At 48.6% G+C, this 22123-nt stretch overlaps 2 protein-coding genes across 3 annotated transcripts; both read left to right on the plus strand.

The window, feature by feature from the left end:
• Nucleotides 1–2252: 2252 nt before the first annotated feature.
• On the plus strand, nt 2253–6339 carry LOC6532022 (long-chain fatty acid transport protein 1). The gene is made up of 4 exons (XM_002092764.4): nt 2253–2372; nt 3725–4022; nt 4081–5557; nt 5876–6339. Coding segments are annotated over exons 1-4 (2085 nt in total). The 5' UTR covers nt 2253–2371; the 3' UTR covers nt 6185–6339.
• A 7677-nt stretch (nt 6340–14016) lies between these two features.
• LOC6532023 (tubulin beta-3 chain) lies at nt 14017–20702 on the plus strand. Of its 2 annotated transcripts, none has more exons than XM_002092765.4 (4): nt 14017–14305; nt 19147–19255; nt 19317–19561; nt 19620–20702. In XM_002092765.4, exons 1-4 carry the CDS (start codon nt 14249–14251, stop codon nt 20571–20573), a joined length of 1365 nt encoding a protein of 454 aa, XP_002092801.1. In that variant the 5' UTR covers nt 14017–14248; the 3' UTR covers nt 20574–20702. The 2 variants fall into 2 exon arrangements, with proteins under 2 accessions (XP_002092801.1, XP_015051664.1); XM_015196178.3 differs by having other exon boundaries at nt 19320–19561.
• Nucleotides 20703–22123: the final 1421 nt, after the last annotated feature.

A 22123-nucleotide genomic window follows, 5' to 3' on the forward strand; every position in this document is an offset into this window, starting at 1 on the left:
TTTGTTATCGCCAGCAGCCACAAGCCAAGCTCCCACAGAAGCAGCTTGTCAACAGGCAGCGAGGTTGAAGAGGGATGACAGTGCTGGGCGCAGCAAAGTCCGGACTCCGGAATCCGGATGCCCTGCAAATCCCTTAATTATATAACCTAGCAGCGCTGAGTCTGCAGAATTGGGGGCTGAAGTGTGCAAGATACGCGTCCTGTTGCGAGTAGGATTCCGGAAAACGAGGACCAAATATAGTGCTTCTTTAATCTCTCGAAACTCCGAATTTCATGCCCCCAAGTGGAGTGCTAAAAAGCCCACGGCCCTCTTCTATTGTTTCGCAGCGCCAATCGATGCCAATGCATTAACATTAAAACTTGGGTGCTGAAATTTTAATTAAAATGTGACAGGCAACTAGCGCACAATGAGCCCGCTCCCATCGCCGGATATCTTGGCCGGGCCCTCTTGTGTGTGCGTCTGGCATAAAAATATTCAGCATAAGTGGCGGCCACCCGGCGATGCTCGACATAGCAGAGCTGCCGACTTGCCGAGCAGCAGAGCTGCCGAGCTGCCGAGCTGGCAGCAATTGTGCCATTTCAATCGACATCTGTTACTGATTTCAAAGAAACTTTTGTTGACAACACAAACAAATGCCAAATGCATGGGGCGAGGGGCGGGGGACGGGGGGCAGCAGGGATGCCGTCGCCTGGGGGCTTAAGGTACAAACCGTTTGACGCTTGCCTGCGCACGACTTTGCCCACCGCCCTCCAAACACCTACCACCGCCCACCGCCCACCACCCCCCTGGCCAAGCTCTTTTGGCCCTGAACCCGAGCCAGGACTCACGTGTGGCCCAAAGTGCCGCACAGCTGACGTTAACGTTATCAGCAAGCGGCTGTGCCGGTGAAATTGTGTGGGTCTGTTTTCATACCCAGCCGTGCAGGAGTTTGCGGGGCATGCTCGAAGCTTCGCCATCTGTGCAACAGCGAATTACTGTCATCAGTTAACTAACATACAACATTGCCTACCTCAGGTACTGTCTTTAAAGCATCTTTCTATTGCTAACATATTTAAAGTGAATCATTGGGTACCTCACAGTCGTCACCCTTAACTTTCCTCCTGCATCTGTATGCGTGTGTGTGTGTGTGGTAGCCTGCTTCTGGGCCTCTCCTTTGCGAGTGTGTGTGTGTGTTTTTGTTTTCGCCGGCTACAAACAAAGTTGACTGAGGCTGCCAGTTTGCGTGTCTGCGAGCCTGCATTTGAAGGCTGTGCAGCAAAGGCATCTGACATCAAGGCACGATGGAAGCCCGGCGGTGGGAGCGAGAGGCAGTGTGCGAGCGGGAGAGTGTGTGTGTGCGGCAGTCCTGTGGGTGGGTGGGTTGGTGTGTGTTTTCGGCGGCGCCATTGTCGATAATAACGATGGACTGAGCCTGAGCCCCGGGTCGCAGGCTCTTTTGTGCGCGTAACATGTGTCAATTACAGGCGCCCACACCCACATTCACACACTCGCACACACACACAGAGAGCGGCAAAAACAGCCGGCACGACCAGCACACACACCCACAAACGCATATGCGCTCACTTAGTTTCGCTCTCACACCGTCGATAACTCAAAAAGCTGCCAAAAAGTATGAGCACATTTTTTATATGCGCCGCCCGAAAGTATGCACATATTTTTTATATTTGTGCTGCCGGCATTTGACAGCTAAGCGACGCTGCCCTATGTTAATTTATTTTCACACAGCATTTGCTGTTTTTTTTGTTTGTTTGTATGTGCTGTGCGGGTGGGGGGAGGGTGCAAATTACTTTCCGGCTCTGTTTTTGTTGGCAAATAAAAAAGCTTAATTAAAAAATTCCGTTTCGCTGTAACAGGTGGAAAGGCCAGCTGCTAAGTAGAACGGCCAAACTTTGCTGCTCCAAGAGTTTGGCGGGCACTTTAAATCAGCAGTGCCCGCAGTTGCCACTTCTTGTGTAGAAGACTTTGGCTTTCTATATATACGCATTATTAACTAATTTTTTGAATTATTGCTCTCTGAATAAAGTTGCAATGAAATTTGTAAGATCTCTTCTTTTAATTACTCAAGCGAGATAACAGGGCTCTGTTAACTCAACAGCTGTTAAGCGATCTCGTAACAGCAGGTTCTCCACTGAGTTACACTTTCGGAGGCTGTAGCTCTCCACCGCTCTCATTCTCAGCTCTTTCTAGCTCTCTTACTCTCCGCCGCTCTCCAAGCAGAACGTCTGTGGGTATAAAAGCCGGCTCCCCCTCGCAGCAGCAGTTATTTCGACGATCCGCCGTCGGGTGAACAGATTAGTCGTTCCTTATATACACCAACATCTATGTGTTCTGGTTTTCCGTGCAAGTAACCGTTGTGATCGTGCGAATAAAAAGTATGTCACTGGGGGGCGCTGCACTGGCACTGAAAAGTGAATTACATTGATCGTGACATGGGGATGCGAAATGTCGCCAAACGAAAAAATAAATCATAGTGTAACTCGTTTGAAGGCCACACCAACTAGTAAATCTACCAAGCAACCAAAAGTTTTGCCAAGAACTGCGTGTGCGCAGAGGCGCTTGGGAAAACTCTGTGACTGGCATACGAAATAAGTCAAGGTCCACTGGCTTAAGTTAACGCCAGAACATAAGTCATACAGCCCCACAGACTTATAGAGATAGCACCCATATGCCATATATACCCATCCATAATCGCGCATAATCGGTAGCAATGAACTTTGAAGCCGGCGCGTCACTTGATAGCTTCCTTAACCCATGTGTGCTCTGTGGGTTCCGATTACACCAGTTTCCTACTCGTTTCCCTGTGCAAAACATAACTGCATTATTAACAAGTGTTTCGAACACCTTTCCATTGTTTGGCGCTTCGCGATAAGCCGGCACAACAAAGAGCCCCAGACGCCGTGATATCAGTTCAGTTGAGTTCTGTTCAGTTCAGTTGGGTTCTGCTGCTCCCAGCAGGGAGGTTCGATGGCTGGAGCCGTTTTATGGACTGATTGCCCTCTCAGGAGCCCACTTAGCCATCCAATCTAGGAGTTCGAGGAGATTAGTGAAAGATTATTCACCTGGAGACTAGGAAAATTTCCATATATAAGTCGCCATAATAAAAACATTCGCTTGGGTCGTAAATGTTGTATGAAATGTAGCAATTAGCCCTGTTCCCACATAAAACACTTTTATAATGATGTAAAAGTAATTAGCCACTCTCACCCAACAAGATCGTAAGATAATGTTTCTATTATATTGGCCTAAATAGTTCCTAGCCATCATAGGGAGAGCGTAGTGTAATGAGTGCAGTAGCTGGCCACATCTTGCTTTCCATTCCAGTTATTTAAATTAAACTGGGTGCGAACAAATGTTTTTAGTGCATGAGGGGATTTTCACAGCCGACCCCTAAGCACCTGTCACTCCCCCCTACTCCCCCCTAAACCACACGTACTGCTCATGGCGGCTGATAAGAACTTGCGGCCCACAAGTCCACAAACAGTTAGTAAATCGGTATCAGACTGTGGAAACGCTATGGTGCGCTTATCACTCAGTCGCTCGCAGTCGGTTGCCCTAGGCACAAGTGGAACTGGGAACTGGAAACGGAATCGCAAGGGTGGCATCCACATAGTGCTCCATAAGGCCTTGCCGTAGCTGTCACTAGAATCATAATTCTATCGCACGATTGAACAACTTTTGACTAACTATTTTGACCATGTTTGCTCTCGCCCCCTGCCCTTTGAAGTGAGCGAGAACGAGAAGCGCGCCGATCTTGAGGATCAGGGTCAGGATCAGCAGCAGCAGCAGGAGCAGGAGCAGGAGCAGGAACAGGCTGGCGGGAAAATGGAGATCCTGCTGGAGCTGAACCTAAAGCAGAAGCTGGCCACCCGGCTGGGCACCGTCCTGGTGGCCACGTGCATCTTCGTCGGCCTTTGCTGGGACAGCGCGCTGGCCAGCCTAACACTGGGAGCAGTGGTGGCGCTCCTGCTGAGAAATCCCACCTTCGTGTTTGCCTTGGTGATGACCGCCTCCAGAGACCTGAAGTGGGTATACGTGTGGCTAATCTCCCGGAGGAACCTACCAACTTTCCAACTCTTTCAGGGCTTTCCAGCGCTTTGTGGCTCTGAACATCTACCTGCTGAGGAAGGACCGCGGTGGTTTCACTGTGGCCCGCTGCTTCCAGGAGCAGGCCAGACGTCGTCCCAAGAAGACGTGCTTTGTGATGGACGATCGCCGGCTGAGCTTTGCAGAGGCTCTGGAGTTTAGCCAGAAGATCGCCGGATACTTCAAGGAGCGCGGCCTGCAGGAGGGCGACTGTGTGGCCCTGCTGATGGAGACGCGTCTGGAGTATCCCTGCATTTGGCTGGGTCTCTCCCAGCTGGGCGTAATCACGGCCCTTATCAACTCCAATCTGCGCGGGGAGTCGCTGCTACACTCCATTAGGGTGGCCAATGCCAAGGCCCTGATTGTGGGCAGTGAACTCCTGGATGTGCTGAAATCCCTCAGGGAGAAGGAGCAGCTGGCGGATGTGCCCATCTATCAATACACCGATGATGAGGTGCGGGGCGTGGCTGGACATGATTTGCTGCCAGGAGCAGTGGACTTGGTTAGTGCTCTCAAGACCCAAACGAAGCTGCAGCTACCGCGTACTGCGCGTCCAGAAGAAGCGCGCTCCAAGTTGCTCTATGTGTACACCTCCGGAACTACGGGCCTGCCCAAGGCAGCTGTGATCACCAACCTGCGCTTCCTCTTCATGTCCGCGGGATCCTACTACATGCTGAGGATATCCAGCAACGATGTGGTGTACGATCCCCTGCCCCTCTACCACACCGCCGGCGGCATCGTGGGAGTGGGCAATGCCATTCTCAATGGCTCCACGGTGGTGCTGCGCAAGAAGTTCTCGGCCAGGAACTTCTGGCTGGACTGCAATCGCCACAGCTGCACAGTGGCCCAGTACATCGGGGAGCTGTGTCGCTATCTCCTGGCCACGTCCTACGAGCCCGACCAGCAGAAGCACAGCCTGCGCCTGATGTACGGAAACGGACTGAGGCCGCAGATCTGGTCGAAGTTCGTCCGCCAGTTCGGCATTCCGCACGTAGGAGAGATCTACGGCGCCACCGAGGGCAACTCCAACCTGATCAACATCACCAACCGCGTGGGCGCCATCGGATTTGTGCCCGTCTACGGAGCCCGGCTCTACCCTGTCCAAGTCCTGCGCTGCGACGAGTACACGGGTGAGCCGCTCAAGGATTCCAAGGGTCACTGCATCAGGTGTCTGCCCGGGCAGGCGGGTCTCCTCGTGGGCAAGGTCGATGCCCGGCGGGCGGTAAGTGCCTTCCATGGATACGCCGACAAGGGAGCCTCGGAGCAGAAGCTCCTGCGGAATGTCTTCACCTCCGGAGACGTCTACTTCAACTCGGGCGACATGGTGGTGCGCGACATACTCGGCTACTTCTACTTCAAGGATCGCACGGGTGACACCTTCCGCTGGCGGGGCGAGAACGTGGCCACCCAGGAGGTGGAGGCCATCATCACGAACTGCGTGGGCTTGGAGGACTGCGTGGTCTACGGTGTGCAGGTGGGTTTCACATATTTCCGATACTCTTTTAGTTTGCACCATAGGAATCGTAAATAATTGGGAGCTTATCATTATCATCAAATGGTTTGGAGACCACTTGAGACTGGTGAATCGAATTTGCTTTTGATTACCGTTTAGTGGGAAACTGAAATATGCTTGTAGTTCGCATATATAACTATTGTTTGAGTGCAGCCAAGGGAACTACCCATGTGGAACTTAGTCACCTTTTTTGGGTTGTGCCATGTAGATAACACACTCGCACCACCTGAAACAAGTCGCAAACCTTGATTTTCACTATCGGCCCGCTTATCTTTGCAGATCCCCCATGTGGAGGGCAAGGCGGGAATGGCGGCGATTGTGGATCCGGATCGCAAGGTGGACATGGATTACCTGTCCGTGGTGCTGAGGGGCAGTCTGCCGCCCTACGCCCGCCCCCTTTTCATCCGACTGCTGGACGAGATTCCGCGCACCGCCACCTTCAAGCTGAAGAAACGCGAGTTGGCCAAGGAGGCATACGACATTGGCCAGCTCTCAGACCCCATTTACTACCTGAATCGCGACGGGATCTACAGGCCGCTCAGCCAGGAGCAGTACGAGTCGCTGCTGTCCGGAAAGGCGGGACTCTGAGCCAGGAGTTGCACCTTGTCGTGCCCATAATTGTATTCCAGCCACTTCGCACTGTGTGTAAATAGCAAAACGCTTGTCTGTCCCTATGTAATTTTAACGCTTAAACAACGACTGATTCCGAAATACCAAAATACCTAAATGCGCAAATGCCGAAATAGTGATAAAGTTGTTTCGCTGCTGGGCCAAAATGCCGGGCGCGTTTCTTGGCCATAAAATGGCAGCTTAACCGATAATGGGAGCCAATACGTTTTACGGCCAGAAGATGCTGCTACCGCCACAAGATATATCGAAAGTGTTAAATCCCCAAGATTAAGTTCTCGCTCATTGGCAGCTGCTGCAGTTGCTGCTGCTGTTGCTGTTGCTACTTTTACAGTTGCTGCTGCTGTGCTGTTGCAACATTAACGCCATTTCCGCTCGCTTGCGGCAGCTGCGACTTCGTTGGCCGTCGCCTAAGATAAACGATGTGCAAAATCCATACAAAACAATGGCAGGAGAAGGGAAGGCAAGATCTTGCAACCGCAGCCGCGCAGCAGCGCAACATCGTCGATGGCCACCAATATCGATGTCGATGGCGATGGCGAAAAAGTTGTGGCAGGCAATCATAAAAAACGAAGAAATGGCAAACAAAGCTGGGCGCCACTTTTAAGGCAGCGAGAATGGCGCTGCTGCTGCTCCTGGGAAGCCAAAGGTTCTGCGATGGCTAAAAGTTGTTGCACCTCCTCCTTTTCGATTTCGCAGGATGCCGTTTCACTTGGAATATAAGAAAGGTCTTAAGGCTCCTGGAATGCGCTTTTCAGATATGTATCTCTTATGCCTAATTAAGATACACAACATGCGACAGAGGTTCCGAGTGAAAGAAGTACTCGCACTTGTTTTGGGCACTCGAACATTCTATCGAGTGAACTTCAGTGTCGCAGGGATCTGGGGATTCCGATACACAATGTAAAAGCCGGATGCCCAAAATGCACATAAAGTTGCAGCTGCAGCAGCTGCCAAACTCCCCGGCCACGCCCCCCCGCCGCCGCCGCCCTTTTCGCGACGCCATCGTCGATGTCATAAACAAAATGGCAGTTGTGGGTGCAGAAGTGCATGAATACGTTCGCATAGCTAATAACAATAAAAGCAACAACAAAAACAGCCATTGCAGCTGACACCAACAGGCAGCAGCGGAGTTGTTGTTGTTGTTGTTGTTGCAACATTGGTGTTGTTGCTGCTGTTGCCAGTTGCCACTGCTGCCGCTGTTGCCGTTGCTGTTGCTGTTGTTGTAACTTCGCGTGCGCCTGGCCTGCGTAAGTGGGAAAATTAAAAATTTCTCAATAATTTTTCGAAATGTTCGACAAGAACGTCCTTTCCCGTTCGTCCTGCTCCTGCTGCTGCTCCTGCTCCTTTTTGGGCTCATTTAGAAGGCTTCTAGGGTGGACAGACGGGCGGTGGGTGGTTGGTTTGGGGTGGCAGTGGGTGGCGTTGGGCGGCGGAGGCCGAAGCTCGGCGACGGCGCCACAGCTGCCATTGGAATTCCAAAGCTATTAAAACGCTGCCAGTGGAGCTACGACCAAACGGCACCAGTGTTTCCGTTTCCTTTCCTTTCCGCTGCTGCCGCTGTTGCTGCTGCTGTTGCTGCTGCCCTTCGCCCCATTCTCGTACCCTTTCCCGAAGTGGGGTATGCCAAATTGATTGCTCGGCTTAGTCCCGGATTTGGCTAGCGTTTTTATGGGGCATCTTCGGGCGGCGAAAGTGCACATGCGGAATGTGAATTCGTGTTGCCTACTTCTGGGCGGACTGTGAAATTAAAGGTACCTTACAAGCTCGTTCTCTTACATTTGGTAAGAAATTAATCTGCCATAATTACAGGGTATCTGATCAGTCGGCACCCCGTTCGCCCTGCTTGTGCCACTTGGTGTGGCTGCTACTGCTGCTGGCTGAATTGGTTTGGATCGCTCCGCTTCTGCTTGTATGCATTTGGGCTTAAAGGTTTTGCTTGCTTTTGTTTTTATGTTTCATACTGCCACTGCCACTGCCACACCGCCACCCACTCCCACTGCCACTCCCCGTCGCAGTTCGCCCTTTTTTAGCCCACTCCGGGTCCTTGGCGAGCTTTGTCAGTTCGTGCTAATTACATTGCACCTGTGCATGACGTTTGATGTTGGCCTGTCGAGCTTCGACTGTCGCTTGTGTTTGTTGTTGGCCAAAGAGAGCCAGGGTGTGTGTTTGTGTGAGTGAGCTTAGCTTGTTTGGTTTTGGCCTTTTTGGGGCGCTGACTGAGCTGCAGCAGCAGCAGAAGGCAGCAAAAATTAATTAAAAGCCAACGTGCGGCGGCAATGCAATTAAATTCGATTTGGTCGGGACTCGACTGCCGGAGACTCGAGCTGCTATTGGTAGTTGGTGCTCAGCTGGACGGCTGTTGTTGACATCATTTAATACAACAATGCGGCGGAATTATATTTCACAAACGTGTGTGTGTTGTGTGTTGTTTGTTGTGTGTTTGTGCTGGAGCGTCAAAAGTTCACACAATGCAACACACACTCGACATGCGACCCATGGCTTTGTGTTTGTGTGCTTTTTTGTTTGTTTTTCTACGGAATTTCGGCTGTTTGTCAGCTGATCTGCCTATTTGGCGATTCTGCCCCCTGCCACACATCTTCCCGTGGCTTTGAGTGTGTGTGAGCCTTTTGATTCGTGGCACCTTTTGGATTTGACAGTTTCGTAATTAACTGCATTGGGCTGCCCCAGTGTGCTGCATACTTTCGGGGGCGCCTCAATCCGCATTGGCATTTTGTAACGCAATTACTTTTGCCGGCGCTCCAAAAACTTTTTCCTATTCATTTCCACTAGGCATTGATGTCGGATTCCGGATTGCGGATTCCGGGAACGGAAAGTTTGCCAGCGAATCAAGTTGATAGGGAGTACGTGACAGCTTGCAGCAGAGCCAGTGGACCACAGGACACACGTGTGTGCGCTGTGGGCTGCTTTCTCCGGGTTTTAGCCATTCCCTGCCACCATTTCACTTTGAAGGCACACAGCTGGCTCCGCTCGGCCAATCCGCTGTGTTGTTTTTTATGGGGCCACCGCTTTATGCGCCCGCATATTAAACAATTATTGCCAAACGGCGAGCGACAGCTGCGTTGTGTCGCCAATGTCGTTAGTTGGTGGGCACTCGTGGTGGCGTCTCCTGGCCTCCTGGCCTCCTGATGCTCTGCTGCTCTGGCATCCCAGCTGGACGAATGGCAGGAGGCCTATGCTGTGCCGAGCTATTTTTTCTTCTTTTTTTTTTACCATTTTAACCAAAGCAGAACGTGGCCAGTAACGTGGAGCTCTCCTGCAACGCGGCTTACTGGACGGAACTGGCGTTCGTTGGCGCTCTTTTTTCGCGTTTCAGCGTCTGCTGCAATTTATGTGTATAAATGACAAAAGTACCGTTATTTATGGCCAGCAACCGCAACGCAATTTGGCAACACTTGTTGGCCAATTGGCCAAAATGTGAAGGCGGCAACTCAGCTGAGTTCTCGCTTCCCGTTCCCCGGGCAATATAATGTTTATACGTGGGCGAGAAGCAACATCTACATATCCACGCAATCACACACATTACCTAATATGAAAATCCAGGAGGAGATAGGCAGCACCCTCGCTAGTTGATCGCACTTTGAATTACCTACAAATGAGAGGTTGTACCAATCACAATGTTTTCTTTTTGTAAGTTTCTCATCTGTTTGATGATAAAGGAGTTTACATATTCACTTAACGAACTTACTTTCATTTGAGGAAGAGTGACCATCACACTCATACTACCCCGACTGCAGGGTATCTATATCTCACAACGAACATTTCTTGTGCGCCCTGGGCGAAATTTGAATTTTTATTGCTGATCGAAGCCTGCAGCACATTATATGACACCGCCGCCCACTTGCCGCCCCCAAATTATGCGTATTAAGGTCGTTTTGAGGGGGAGGTGGGTGGTTGAGATATCCCAGTTGCCTGATAGCTTGTTGCTGACATAAATCTGCTGCTCCTTGGGCCTTCTGTTTGTGTAAATGTGCCAAATGCGCTGGAAGCACCCGCCTCTTTTCCTCCGATATTGAGTTGACCCTTCTGCTTTGTTGTCGCGCCTTTTATTATGCTAATATTTTTAGGGCATTGCCAAGATTTATTGAAATGGCTGCGGCGGTTCGTCCATATATATATATGTATGTATATAGATATATTGAATATGCCCGATATTGTCTTCAGGCGCTGGAAAGGTGCAAGGAGTCCTCGGGCAGTTGGAGCCTGCGGCCACATGGCGTATGCGCGATTTCGGGGCCATAACAATTAAATTGTCATTTGGTTGGTTTCGGTGTCGTTCTGGGTGTCGGTGTCGGTGCAAACGCTTGTTGCTGCTTGTCTCGCCTCGTGTTGCATAATTGGCAACGTTTTTGCAATTAAAACAACTAATTGGCAGCAAAAACTATTCGGCAGCCAGAGCAGCAGATGTTAGCTGCTCGTTGCTGCGCAGGCAAATGCGGTGCTTCCATAAAAAACTATGCGAAAAATTAGTTGCATAAATTTCTGCTAAAAGTTGCAACTTTGCGGGGCTGGCTAATTGCAGGTGGGGTGGGCAGAGTGCTGAACTCGGTTTTTCCTTTCGAAAAAGTGTCCAGCAGCGGCGAACTGGCCAATATAAATGTGTTTTTGGTTTGACAACTATTTGGCTTTTCCCCAATTTCCACTGCTATTACTTTCGCAAAAGTAGTGGAAATTTAAGGGATGCCAGCTCGCAGCATGCCGCACTTTTTAAGGGAAAAGCTGGAAAAAAGGGTTGAAAGCACAGGTGTTTATGCTTTGTTCGATTCCGTAGGCCTCGGGATGAAAGTGTAGCTGCCGGCTTTCACTGCCCCCTGCCAACGTGAATTGTTATGATTTTACAACAATATTATTTTTCCATCAACAACATCAGCAAAAATCAATCAAGTTCAATTAAAATGCTGCCAACGGCCACAAAAAGAGCCCACAAAACTCAAAAAACCCAACAAACTAGAAAAAAGAAGCAGGGAAACTCATGCAGCCAGAATGCAATTATGCAGAATTAATTTTACATAAAAATATAAAAAGTGTGTGTAGAACAAAAAGGATTGTCAGCAGCAGAAATTAAAATGCCAATTACAAATTGCAATTAAGAGACGAAAAGTAGGCAAGAAATTAAAATATCCCATGTCCTGCCTGGCAAATCAATCAAAACCAATTGCCTGCTTATGTGCGACTATGTAAACACGGTAATAACATTTGCACTGTTGCACATCCATATATATCTACATATATATATAAATATATATATATATTAGTATGCAGATCCGTGTTGTTTTTGCTGTTTGCGAATAAATTTGACTATGGCAATGCGCAAATACAAAAAACACAAAGACAAATGCTGTCTACATTTCGCATTGTACGCATATATTTACGAGTATGTATGTATATATTTTGCCCAAATTTGTGATGTGTGTGTGTGGGTGTTTTTTGTGCGTGTGCGAGCCGCATTTACACAAGTGCAAAAATTCCCAAAACACAAATCCTAAAAAAACATTTGTTACTTTTTGCGGGCGGCGGGGGGTGACCACACTCGCACACACCCAAATCCACACACACAAACACACACACACAGAATGCAGGCCAGCGCTTTCCATTGGCATTAGTGGGCTTTGTGGAAATACGGCGGTGTGTTTCGTCACGAGCGTAGTGCTGCCCAACGAGGGGTCCTTTTCGAAGGATGTATGTATTGGTGTTATTGTTGCGAAACTTTAAGCTGCAGGGCCTCTTGGAAGGCAGCTTAGTGCCCCCATTGCGTCGAAAAAATATTATAGTATTACTATTACACATTTATCACTAAATCTTAATGGTGTTGGCATGGTAGTTTAACTACTCAGCTGGGAGCATCTTGGATGCAGTACTCACTTCTAGCGATTCTAGTGATCTTCGTCTCTCTTTCTTTAGTTCGATTCCCTTTTTTTGAATCGATGCAGTCAGTTTCGGCACTAATTCCCTCTGTTGCCCACGCCCACTGACATTTCTATACAATGTCAGCCACATTTGCATACATTGTCCGCTGGTCCAGAGACCTGTAAGTCGGAAGTTGGAGTTCGGAGGTTGGAGGTTGGAAGTTCTGGCCAAAAGACTGCTGCCCTCCAGAACACGAGCCTGCAGATTGTTGTCCTCTTGTTGCGCATGAATGTACAACATTTTGTCTATTCGAGCTCGTAAATTCGAGATTATTTTGTGGCGCATTTAAATTTAGCAAACAGAGGCATAGAGATATGGATGCTCCGATCCGCAGCGCCATGCTTGTTTTGCCATCCAATTTAAAGTGAATTTTGCGGTTTGACTGCCGCTGAATGGAAATAGGAAAAACAGAGGCACTTGAGGAGTAGAAGCAAAAGTCCGAGTATGAGTCCGATGAGTCCGAACTTCCTCCCCACTTGGGCCCGTTTAGGCCTGCTCTTGGTCTTTCAACTTGAATGCAATTAGAAAGTAAAACGACTACAAATTGTCTTGCATTGGGGCATTGATTGATTTCCGAGGAAATGGGAAAATTGACGCCGCAGATCCAAATCCAGATCCACGAACTGCGAGTCGGGAAAGTCGCCAGCCGAGCGGAGCGGAGTCTGTCTAAAAATACCACGTTTTCCACACGGCATCTCGCTTTTCCTCTCCATTTCCATCTCCATCTTTATCTGCATCTGCATCTTCATTTCGTTTTCATTTCCATTTTGCCCGAGTGCATTAGGAGCTGCGCAACGAGGGAAAAACACATGTAAGAGGACGAAACATTTCTAATGACTGCGGTGACACTTTTGTGGAAGTGCACACAGTCCGCACAGTCGGAAAATGCACACACTCGCAGGACTGAGATTCAGATACATATATTTAGATGCGGATACGGAGAAGTCGGGAGTCGGGGAGTCGAGTTGCATACCTGTGCATTCTGCCGGATAAAATTAGAACGTGAAAGTCGCTGCAGTTGACAGCGTAAAAATGTGTGAACTTAGGAACAGGAAAGCGACTGCGAGTATGCTACTATATGCCATATACGATATATGTGGGCTTCTCTGATTTTCTGCGATTCGAAATTAATAACGAATAAGCGAAAGGCGGCTCCAAATTACACTTGCCACCAACTTGGCAGGCAGCAGGAAGCCCAACTCCTTTTGCCAAACTTTTGCCCAACTTCCGCCGATTGACGCATAAACTTTCGAATTACCAAAAATGATTGGAGACCACCCCATGGCCACCACCCCTCCTCTGGGAACATACGAGTATTTTTAGCCCAGTCATAATACAGTCACTGTTTCATTTTTATTGGTACAAAACAACATGCACTAAGCGTGTTTCATGCCCAATTCTGGGATACGCAGATATGGATAAGCTTAGTACTAATTTATAAACATTTTTATTGAGTTTCAGCTCGAGTGCCTCAGTCAGTCATTTTTGAAAACAATAAACAATAATGCAAATGTGCGATAAAGTAACTCTAAAAATTTTAACTTGATAGTGAAAGGGAGTGTGTCACTGGCGAGATTTTCTAATTGTGTTTGGTCACTAATGATTAATTCGAATTAAACATAACTACCCACAAAGTAACTATGAACTAGCTTTTTTGAAGTAACTTGCTCACTTACTTCATGTGAATTCATACTGCCATGTGGCGAGTTTTGAGCTGGTGGACTCCGCATTGGCCCCACTGTGCGCGCGTGTCTGTGTGCGTATCTGTGTGCCTGCCGCTGCCTCGGTGTGAGTGCGATCGGCCGTCTCGCTCTGGCACTCGAGTCGCCGTCGACTCAAAGTCACCAGAACATCGTCGACGGACTCGAGTTTGGTTCCGCCGATCAGTTGTGTCTTGTGCGTTGTGCGGTGAAGTTGCGCCTTCGTTCTGAAACCTGAAAAGCTGAGAATCAGAACCTCTGAACATCTGAATATCTGACCATCTGAACGTCTGAAAATCCAGCAGATACTCGGACCGTGCGGCGCATCCTTCTCCAGACTGAGAGCCAGATCCGATTCCAGCCTTAGCCTTCCACTCCACAAATCGCCACTTTCGAGATGAGAGAAATTGTTCACCTGCAGGCCGGCCAGTGTGGCAACCAGATCGGCGCTAAGGTACGTTTCGTTACTAGTCTCTTTTGCAGCTCACATTTTCTCGAGTCAGTCGCTGATTTCGTCTGATTTCGACTGATTTCGGCTGATTTCTGGTGGCACTTAATTTATTCAGATTGCCCGAAAACGTTTTTCAATGAGTTTCCAAAATGATCGATGTCGCCGCCTTTTTCAGCGCATTCAGCAATTAAAGCGAAAGAAAATTAACAACAAAACAGCGCAAGCAACAAAAAATACGTTAAATAAAAAATGAAAAAATGCAAAGTGCAAAAAGTGGACGGGCAAAGAAACTTATTCAGAGTTCGTCTGGCACTCAAAATGCCCTTTCTGCTTCGCAAAAATCACAAAAAACACAGAAATCACAAAAAACGAAGAAAAGAAAACGGGTTGGGCCGGCTGCAGATCACGAAAAGTGATTCATGGCAAACCCTCCCCGGGGAAATTGCGGTGGGGAGGGGAAGTTTGGCTGAATAATTGGGAGAATTATGAGTGAGGCGCAAATCGGCGAGAAAACTTCGGCACTTCTGCAATTTCCAGCGGACTTTGCCTCGCTGCCCTGCAGTTGGCCAAGAAGGGAAATCTCTCGAATTATCTGACCGGAGAAATCTTTTCGCTTTGCTTGAGTTTCCTGCGCTCCAGAGAAACCACAAAAATTGCAATAAACGAAGTAATTGTAGGCAAAGAAATCTTTATAGTCGGACCATATAACTTGACTCGCGTTTGTACTCACTGGAGTAGCAACCGAAAGGCATGGCTGAAATCATAAATAACCATGAGTATAATATACACATTAATCCGATATATGTTTAATAAATAAATAATAGTTTCTGCCGCAGCTATATACAAATATTTATAAGCGGGTTCCCCAATATCCACCGATTCGCAGCTGTTTCTATTCAATTTCCCCAGAATTTCGTTTAGAGTAGAGTATCCGATGACTGATCAGCAAGTAGGCGACAATAATGCCAACTACTGGGCTTTTATCAATCGGAGTGAATGAGCAACGGAAATCCGAGAAATGCCAGCGAATCGTAGCAATTAGGTTCTGATTTCCAGTGGGGCACATACTCGTATAGGATAGTCCACTCAATCAGCAGGCCCGAAAAACAAAGTGCAGCTCTTCGCGAAAAGGAGGCAGGCGGCCAACCGGCTTTTGGCCAACTCGGCTGCTTTTTGGCCATACCAGTTTGGGATCGATGTTGCGGACAAGTGGGCAAGTGGACAAGTCCCCGCTGAGTGCATTTTTCTGCGGCATCAATGTCAATGCCACAGATTTGTACAATCGCCGAATTGCCCCCCTGCTAAGTGGGTCGCATTTGGAGCGCCGTGCTGATAAAACCACATAGCCGTAGTACACTCACGAAAGATAAGCCCGCGGATCTTAATCATTTGATATGAGTCAATCAACAACGCGGCGACTAGTCAGCAGCTTCTATTTGAAAGCAAACTCGCCTGCCTTCTCGGCTTCCCGGAATTTCGGTGTTTCGCTGTTTCGGCAATGGCAATGGGGCAGTTTTATGGGGCAGCGTTTGTAGGTATATAAGTACTTGAATGAGATATGATGGGAAGTTTGTCTGGTAATTTGAGCAGTGAACCCCCTTCCCCCTGGTAATGTGAGACCCAAAAAAAAGCAGAGAAACTGACAAAAAAAACTAACAGCTGAGTGGGCAAGCTGTTTCTTGAATAAGAATTGTCCCCTGTCGGTGCCAAAAACCGCACAAGTGCAGCAGCAGCAGCAGCAGAAGAAGGAAGGAAGTGACTCACCGGACCTGTCCTGTATACGATTACAGGATACCACTGTGCGACTCCCCTTTTGGCTCGAGCCACGACGATAAATGCATACTAAGTGCGCGGCCTGCGAGATTAAGTGGAATCCGAATACGAATCCAAAAGGCCGTCCAGATCGACGAAGTCAATAAACCCGCGGCTCCTTCTCCCTCGGAATCTTATCGGCTTCCTCCTTCTTTTTTGACACTCTGCAGCAGCTGCGAGGCAAGACAAAAGTCAGGAGTGGGTGGTGTGGCATGGTGTGGGGGGTCTGCAATTGAGGAATTTTCCCCGTCGGATGCCAAATGCTTTGTATCTTGTGAAAATAGCACTCTCCGTCACTCCGACACTCTGAACAGTCAGCGATCCTCGGCAGCGAGAAGACTTGGAGCCCAAGTTCACGCCCGAGTGATTCCCTCCTAGACGAAGTGCAGCAGTAATGCAGTGATGGAGTGGAGGAGTCTCTGGCTCCCAGACATGCAACACTTAATGAGGGCGTCTCGATTGCCAGTCGCCAGAAGATCGCATGCTAGAGGCGTGGCCAGGGGCGGCGGTCGCAACTCCAAAGGGGGCTTAGACCTGGCCAGTTGCTAGTTGTCAGTTTCTAGTCTTTAGACTCTATTCTCCAGCTGAAAGCCAATTGCATGAAGTAAAGAGCTGTTAGAACAGATGTTGGATGAGAGCCTGCAAAACTAATTGTCAGAGAGCTTCATTCATAATAGAGACTTTACCTTATAAGGTGAAAGAAGCATATATACTCCTTAGGACATTCTATCATCTCAGCCCCATAAACTATCTAGCTTGAGGCTTTTCAAGACCATTTACTTTAGAAGAACCAATCCGATTCGACATTAGTTTTCCCCAGCAAATTGAATTCTCGCCAGCGATCGTGTTTGCCCGAAATAAATCTGGCCGAAAAGCCATCAATCTATAATTGCAATCTAACTGTGCGTCCATTTATACTTCCAACTGCCGTTCACCGAAAAGGCCGACGCTTTTCCGACAAAGCCATTATCCATTAGCTGGCAAATGAAAATCCGAGTTGCAGCATTAGTCGAATGTAAAAGTAAAGCGATCAGCGATGGTCGTGCCCCAAAAGTAGAGGGGGAAATGGAAAAGGGGAGGCCGTGAAAAACGACTTTTCACTTCAACAGTTTTGTGTGCTAATTCGGTTTTCATATTTGTTGCTGCCGCGTGTGGTTTTGTTTTCTGTTTGCTCGGCCTTCTGAGCCGAGCTTCGCTGTTGGAGCTTCATAATTGCAGCGGCCACACTCCAATTAAATTTGATGATCTTGCTAAGATTGCAGTTGGCTGAGATTCACTTCGTTGCCGTAGTTGTTTCTGCCCCTCTCCGCCGGGCCTTAAATAAACAAAGAAATGCAGACGCCATGGGTAGCTCCACTCCTCCTTCCTTTTTCTTCTCTTTAGAGTCTGATCCCCATCTCTAGTTGTATCCCCATCCCCATCTGAATCCCCATCCACAGTGCGCAGTGCCTTTGTTTATAGTCGCACACGTCAAGTTCAAGTGCCAAAGGGAAACAACTCAGACTGCCGTCTGACATCGCTAACATTTTTATTATTTCCCCCGTTTCCCCGGCGAAGAATCTCGGGCACTGTTGCCAAGCCACAGAGCGTCTCGCTCCGGTGGAGAGCGATCCCTGCTGATCCCCAAAACCGATCCCCAAAACCGATCCCCAAATAGTCGCCCAATGATCTCCAAAAGGCGCCCAAATTTGGCTCTTGTTAAACGCAGCACAACAATTGCAGAGCACTTCCTCAATAAATCGCCGCGATCCATCGCTGTGTATCCATGAGATACTTATAGTAATTTATCGCATTTCGATGGGGTCACTGGAGGGGGAGTCTAGGGGGGTGGCCCCATCTAATGGTGGGTCATTGGCCTGCAGTCTCTAATTCTTGGCTCCCGATGAGTCAGCAGTCGCCGAAGTGTATCTCTCCTCTCCACTATCCCAATCCCAATCCGAATCCAACCCAAACCAAAGAATCCCAACCCAACCCATCCCATCCCAACCCATTCCGCTCTGCTCTGCTATTTTTAAATGCATTTCTCCCCAGGAGCGACGTGTCGTGGAAATTTTGTCCCATACAGTGAGAGAGGGGCAGTGTTTTCTTTTTTCTTTTTTGTATTTTGTATTTAATTTTTACCAGCCCCGGACGCATTCTTTAAATTTAGCACTAAATCAGGGCATGTTCGGATGTTCGGCGGCGTCCAAAACTGACGTTTGAAAAACTAAACATAAATTCGGTTTTCCCTTTTTTCGGGGCAATCTGTCTCACTTCTGACTGCGCCATCGTAGGCCCCCTATATGGCCATATGGATATATGGACATATGGATATATGGACACATGGCCATCCGCATCCGCATTTAGCCCATATATATACTTGTGTACTTCTCCAAACCTCAAACTTTATGGGCTGCGGCTGCGCCTTGTTGTTTGTCACATTGTCACATTGCCACATTGCTACATTGCGACATTGGAGGAGGAGGCGGGAACAGGGATAGCTAGAATGGTTCTTCTGTGCCTCTCCAGATTTTTTTGGATTTCGGGCGGATTCTGTGGCCGCGGCCATATGTCAGTGCCCAACATGAACTCTGACATGGCTGGGTGGGCACAATTACTCAACTTGATGAACGACCCCGGGAATATTTAGTGGGGCTTTGTGCCGGCTAAAGAGTCCGCAATCGCCCAGTGCGCCACTGCGTCCATAAAGACATCATATGGGTGGCTGATAAGGATGAAAGATCTCCGCTTGAGCGGTGGATAAGGAGCTGCCAAGATGCGGGCTGCAGCTTCTTATCTCAAGTGCTTGTGCTACTATATTCTGAGAAAGATAACCAGTTTTCTTTGAATAAAACATTCGTTGCGTTCAGGAAATTTGCTAATTGGTTTAATAGACTAAAGCTTGAATAACTCATGCTAATTACTCCTAATCAAAGCAGCTTAATGAAGCGTAATATGAAAAGGCAAAGTTCAATATATATGGCTTTCTTTTAGTTATGATCCTAGCATCCTGCCTCAAGTACACCTTTGTAACATCCTTTACTCTCCCGCAGTTCTGGGAGATCATCTCCGAGGAGCACGGCATCGACAGCAATGGCATCTACGTGGGCGACAGCGACCTGCAGCTGGAGCGCGTCAGTGTCTACTACAACGAGGCATCGGGTAACACTTTGCCATGTCACCAGATGACCCAGTGGGTTTCACTAATCGCATCCTCTTTCAGCAGTCACGCGGTCGTCGGGCGGCAAGTACGTGCCCAGGGCCATCCTGCTCGATCTGGAGCCGGGAACCATGGAGTCGGTGCGCTCCGGTCCCTACGGCCAGCTCTTCCGGCCGGACAACTTCGTGTACGGACAGTCGGGAGCGGGCAACAACTGGGCCAAGGGTCACTACACCGAGGGCGCCGAGCTGGTGGACCATGTGCTCGACGTGGTCCGCAAGGAGTGCGAGAACTGCGACTGCCTGCAGGTTGGTACTCTTAGTTAAGATCGAGATAATCCGATGCTGATTCCATATAATTCCATAGGGCTTCCAACTGACGCACTCGCTGGGCGGCGGCACTGGCTCCGGAATGGGCACCCTGCTGATCTCGAAGATCCGCGAGGAGTACCCCGACCGCATCATGAACACCTACTCGGTGGTGCCCTCGCCGAAGGTCTCGGACACCGTGGTGGAGCCCTACAACGCCACCCTGTCCATCCACCAGCTGGTGGAGAACACAGACGAGACGTACTGCATCGACAACGAGGCGCTGTACGACATCTGCTTCAGGACACTGAAGGTGTCCAATCCCAGCTACGGAGACCTCAACCACCTGGTCTCGCTGACCATGTCCGGGGTGACCACCTGCCTGCGCTTCCCCGGCCAGCTGAACGCCGATCTGCGCAAGCTGGCGGTCAACATGGTACCATTCCCGCGTCTGCACTTCTTCATGCCCGGCTTCGCGCCGCTCACCTCGCGGGGATCGCAGCAGTACCGCGCCCTCACCGTCCCGGAGCTGACCCAGCAGATGTTCGACGCCAAGAACATGATGGCCGCCTGTGATCCGCGCCACGGTCGCTACCTCACGGTGGCCGCCGTCTTCCGGGGCCGCATGTCCATGAAGGAGGTGGACGAGCAGATGCTGGCGGTGCAGAACAAGAACAGCTCCTACTTCGTCGAGTGGATCCCGAACAACGTGAAGACGGCGGTGTGCGACATCCCGCCCAAGGGCCTCAAGATGTCCTCCACGTTCATCGGCAACACCACCGCCATCCAGGAGCTGTTCAAGCGGATCTCCGAGCAGTTCTCGGCCATGTTCCGGCGCAAGGCCTTCCTGCACTGGTACACCGGCGAGGGCATGGACGAGATGGAGTTCACCGAGGCGGAGAGCAACATGAACGACCTGGTCTCCGAGTACCAGCAGTACCAGGAGGCCACCGCCGACGACGAGTTCGACCCGGAGGTCAATCAGGAGGAGGTCGAGGGCGATTGTATTTAATGGTGTGGCCAGAGGAATGAGGGGCGTGCGTGACGGCGGGGGGCATAGGGATGTCCGCTTTCTGCGCGGCATGCGCCACCAGCTGGCGGCCAAGCACTGCAGCATCCTGTGACCACCGCCGTGGAACACACACACACACAGTCACAGCAGACGCAGACCACACACCACAATCATCACACACGGACACGGACAGGAAGGACATGCAGACGGACAGGAAGGTCAAGCGTAGTTAGAACATCAAACGGAAATGTTCCCAATGTTCCCAATGTTTCCGCTGCTCCCCATCATCCAGCTCATCCATCATCGCTGCTCCCGCATCATCTCACATCTGACATCTCGCATCTCGCATCTTCATCTCTTTGTTCATTTTCGGCACTTGTCACCTCCGCTGCGCTATATACTATATACTATAAACTCTACCATATATACCAAGTACACTTTACACGGAGGCACGTCTATCGCATTTCTCGCAGCCATTTTCACCCGCTTTCCACCCACCATCACTTCATTCACCACCCCAACTTTATACTACTATTTATCATATATCGCCACGTCAGCAGAGGGAACCGCAAGTATCTAGTATTTCAAAGGATATCGAATTTATGCAGAAATCTCACCTCGAGAATGTCCAGCGTCCACTTGGCGACACATACGTTTAGGGCTACACGATAAAGGAGCTCATCCAAAGATAATCGAACGACAACTCTCATCGTCATGAGATCGATCCTCTATAAAAGGCAATTTCAAAAAGCATCCGTAATTGTATTTACATATTACATAATCTTAGGGCACAAGCTATTCACTTTGTATTCGTGTGCAGTACTTCTCTTGTAGTTTTATATGAATAAAAACATTTGTACCCAATAAACGACTAATAATGGCAAACATTTCTGACAAGTAATAAATGGAATTTATTTCAAATTTTAAATCCTGTCTTTGTTTATTGTGATGTGAGTTTATACGCTCAAGAGTGAGTTATTTCTGTATTACCTATTTTGTGCTCTGATATACACATTATGTATAATCCGTTGCCTATAATTAATAAAAACTTTTCAATAGATAACTTCACTGCAATTTTACAATAATTTTTAAACAGAAAACTTCCGTTACAGCAGAAATGTATGTATAGCACGTGTAAAATGTATATTACATGCGTCAAGTAAATAACGTGTAGAATTGGAAAGCGCCAATTGGAAGTCGAATTGGAATATTCTTGAGCGCATGTGGCAACGCTGCGTGTAACTGTCACTTTGTTTAAAAATATTCCAAAGTTTATTAACTTTTTTAGATAAACCAAAGAATTAATTATTAATTAAAATTAAAAGATAATATGAAAGCTATTTTAGTTACTCGTATAAAACGGTGTATATTCAGGAATATAAACTATAGACCTAATTGAAATTAGCAAGACAACGAGTATAACTCAGTAACATGACTCAGTATGACCCAGTAATTGTTTTTAAAATGGAAAATTTGCTTAAACGACGCGCTTAAGACTATTTCTCATTGCGGACTTAAGATAAAGCCATCTTTCTCTTATACAAATATTA

The sequence above is a fragment of the Drosophila yakuba genome, chromosome 2R (genome assembly GCF_016746365.2).
Source record: "Drosophila yakuba strain Tai18E2 chromosome 2R, Prin_Dyak_Tai18E2_2.1, whole genome shotgun sequence".
NCBI lineage: Eukaryota > Metazoa > Arthropoda > Insecta > Diptera > Drosophilidae > Drosophila > Drosophila yakuba.